Source organism: Octopus bimaculoides, chromosome 7 (genome assembly GCF_001194135.2).
Source record: "Octopus bimaculoides isolate UCB-OBI-ISO-001 chromosome 7, ASM119413v2, whole genome shotgun sequence".
In the NCBI taxonomy this organism is placed as follows: Eukaryota; Metazoa; Mollusca; class Cephalopoda; order Octopoda; family Octopodidae; genus Octopus; species Octopus bimaculoides.
This window is the reverse complement of record NC_068987.1, coordinates 61,084,116-61,087,723: the sequence shown is the minus strand read 5'-3', so window position 1 is coordinate 61,087,723 and position 3,608 is coordinate 61,084,116. Positions and strand designations below refer to the sequence as shown.

At 38.8% G+C, this 3,608-nt stretch overlaps 1 protein-coding gene across 2 annotated transcripts in view; it reads right to left on the bottom strand.

Moving 5' to 3' along the window:
* Positions 1-3,608, bottom strand: part of LOC106874651 (QRFP-like peptide receptor) — a 55,556-nt gene that overhangs the window by 50,867 nt on the left and 1,081 nt on the right. Inside the window, exon 1 of one of the 2 annotated variants that reach the window (XM_014922445.2) lies at positions 2,237-2,804. The exons of the other annotated variant lie outside the window; for it this stretch is intronic. Coding sequence (XP_014777931.1) covers positions 2,237-2,259 — 23 coding nt within the window. The 5' untranslated portion in view covers positions 2,260-2,804. Of the gene's footprint in view, positions 1-2,236; positions 2,805-3,608 lie in introns of those variants that run through there. 2 annotated transcript variants of the gene reach the window in all.

Below are 3,608 nucleotides of genomic sequence, written 5' to 3'. Positions count from 1 at the left end.
TATATATATATATATATAGTGAAGGTGCATGGCTCAGTGGTTAGAGCGTCGAGCTTACGATCGTGAAGTTGTGAGTTCGATTTCCGGACCGGGCTGCGTGTTGTATTCTTGAGCAAGACACCTTATTTCACGTTGCTCCAGTTAACTGAGCTGTTGAAATGAATTGTGACATCACTTGTGCCATGTTGTATCGGCCTTTGCCTTTCCCTTGGATAACATCAGTGGTGTGGAGAGGGTAGTCTGGTATACATGGGCGAATGCTGGCCTTCCATAAACAACCTTGCCCGGACTTGTGCTTCGGAGGGTAACTTTCTAGGTGCAATCCCACAGTCATTCATGACCGAAGGGGATCTCCTCATATACGTACATGTATATATATATATATATATATATATATATATATATATATATATATATATATCCTGTTGCGTATATATATATATATATATACACAACAGGATTCTTTCAATTTCCGTCAACCAAATCCGCTCACAAACTTTGGTCGGCCCGAGGCTATAATAGAAGACAGTTACCCAAGGTGCCACTCAGTGGGACTGAACCTGGAACAATGTGGTTGGGAAGGAAGCTTCTTAACACACAGCCACGCCTGTGCATATATATATTTTCATACATACATACATACATACATTTATTTTTGTCTGCTTCAACGATACTACAAATAATTCTTGTGTATGTCATCCTGCGGTCAAACCCGTTCGTTGCACTTATTTATCATCATCATCATCACTCTCTATTTCCCCCATCAAATTTCAAGCTTAATGCTTTACCCGATTCCTTCCAATCCAGCATTATACCCATATGGAATTCTCTCTTCGTCCACATCTTACAACAAATTTTAATCCAGAAGATAGATACTTTTGTCAATCTTGTAGATTAATACCTGATTCAAACATAAACTGTATTGATCTAAAAAAAAGGACCTACTTGCATGGCCTTTTCTGGTTGAAATATTTAATTTTTAGAACAAAAAGTCTTAGTCACGAAAGTGAATATAAGCTTAAAAGCAAGTAAAAATCAATTAAGTGTACTATCTATATCTATATAGTTAATATTTCACGTACACGAACAGAGCAATCAGCGAAACAAGAAAAACATTTATTCTAATACATAGGATCGACAGACAGAAGTAGTAAGATTATAGCGAATAGATTCCGTAGTGACACTCATAGCAATGACAACTTTGGTAGTAATAAAAATGGAATTGGACTAAAAATGAGCACCTTACCAGGGTAAACCTCAGTACTCGGGTTTGCTCAGGAAATGTTTTGTCTGGATAACATCTAGATCATTAGGAAAATTGTTACTGGCGGGAATTGTTGTTGTTGGCACTCCGTCGCCTACGACGTCGAGGGTTCCAGTTGATCCAATCAACGGAACAGCCTGCTCGTGAAATTAACGTGTATATGGCTGAGCACTCCACAGACACGTGTACCCTTAACGTAGTTCTCGGGGATATTCAGCGTGACACAGTGTGACAAGGCTGGCCCTTTGAAATACAGGTACAACAGAAACAGAAAGAAAGAGTGAGAGAAAGTTGTGGTGGAAGAGTACAGCAGGCTTCGCCACCATCCCCTGCCGGAGCCTCGTAGAGCTTTAGGTGTTTTCACTCAATAAACACTCACAACGCCCGATCTGGGAATCGAAACCGTGTTCCTATGACCGCGAGTCCGCTTCCCTAACCACTGGGCCATTGCGCCTCCACACTAGCGGACTATATGTGAACTAAAATGAACGGATACATTAGATAAATGACAGATAAATTAAAATAAATGATACACATTTATAAAATAGCATAACCACTCTGAACAAACTTGGAGTCTTTTTGTGGTCTTACTATGTGCTAGAATTAGCAGCAACTAAATACTCGTCAGATTGCAGCCTCCCATCTTTAAAAGAGAAGGCTGCATTGGACAATGTAGTGCAGGATAGATTAAGCAAAAAAGAAAGAAACCCTGCCAAAAAAGAAAACTCGGAATGATTCGAATTGGAATGATTTGGATCATAGTGTTTGCCCTGAGGGCCTATTGGGAGCTAAATAGCAGCAATGGTATAATCATGCAATGGCCAACAAAAACATGAACACGCACAAATATATGTACATGTACACACAAAAACACGAGTATTCACAAAATTACATGCGGAGGAAATATGTATTGTCAACATTCATGAATCGTCGCTAAAAATCTGGAATAGCATAGAAAGAAAGCATACATACCGACTGGAAAACAATATAATCATAATTTCTAGCAGAAGTACAGGGCCTTGTATTTTGAAGGGAGAGTTATAAATCGAGAAACTATCAAGAATTCCACAAAGGATTTCGCTCAGTGCGCAACCGATTCTGTCGTTGATTTCTCTAATAATAATTGTTTCTAATTTAGGCACAATCTCAGCAATTTTGAGAGGTAGAGTTAGTCGATACCATTTACCCCGCTCTAGTTAGTAAGTAAGTTAGTTAGTTAGATATCTCCAACACGATTTCTCCAACCAGTTGCTTTATGTCACTGTTCTGGTCTCATTCCAGTTTCTCCACCCTTCTCTTCTCCTTGTCAATGGTTCTTTGCCATGTGGTTTTAAGGTGCCCTGCTGCTCTTTTCTCCTCAGACCGCCATTATAATGCCTCCATACAATCGCTTTCTCGATCTTGTCCGAGGATATATATGTCCGGTTCGGTTCCAGTGTCTGCGTCGTATTTCGCCACTGACCCTGTTGATGCATGTCTCAATTGTGACATTTTGAACTGACTCTTTCAACTCTATACTTGTCTAGTACTTTATTTCATCGACTCCTGCGAGATAAAAGGCAAAGTTAATCTCGATGGGATATGAATTCAGGACGTAAAGTACCGCAATTAAATACTACTAGATATTTCGTCTGACGCTCTAACGAATAATTTCTCTTAGAGATACATGCCTTAAATTTTTCGGGACAGGAATTGCCGATTTACATTAATCTAGTACTTGACTGCTACTCATTTTACTACTCTCTATTTATCGAACAGCTAGGTTTTACTAGAACATAATGCTTCACAATGTCACTTACAACACGTATGTAAATTAGATTTGAAAGAAACATTAGTTAATATCAAATACGCGAATAGATTAGTAGACTAAACTATGGAACAACACAGAAACAATTTCACCAACATATATACAACAGCCAATAAATTCATACAAGTCACACTTCTGGTTATCTCGATTGATATGTGCATAGGTATGTGTGCATGTGCGTGTGGATAAACTTGAAGTTTCGTTGTGGGTATGGATGTCACTTTAGTCGTACACAAGTATGCTTGCTTCGTTACTGTTTGTGCATGTGTGTGAGAATGTGTGTATATGTGTATGTGTATGTGTATGCCTTCAGTCACAGGAATCAAACTGGGGAAGATAGACTTGTGGCTAAGGCATACAAACACTAGATGGAGAGTTTGCTTTCTTATGGAATTTCACGAATCTTCAGACTTTGGCATGGAGGTCCATGAAGGGAGAGAGAGAGAAAGAGAGAGGGAGAAAGACAGAGAGTTCTTTTCTCCTTTTGAACAAACATTCATATGTATACATGTGTGCATATATATATATATATATATA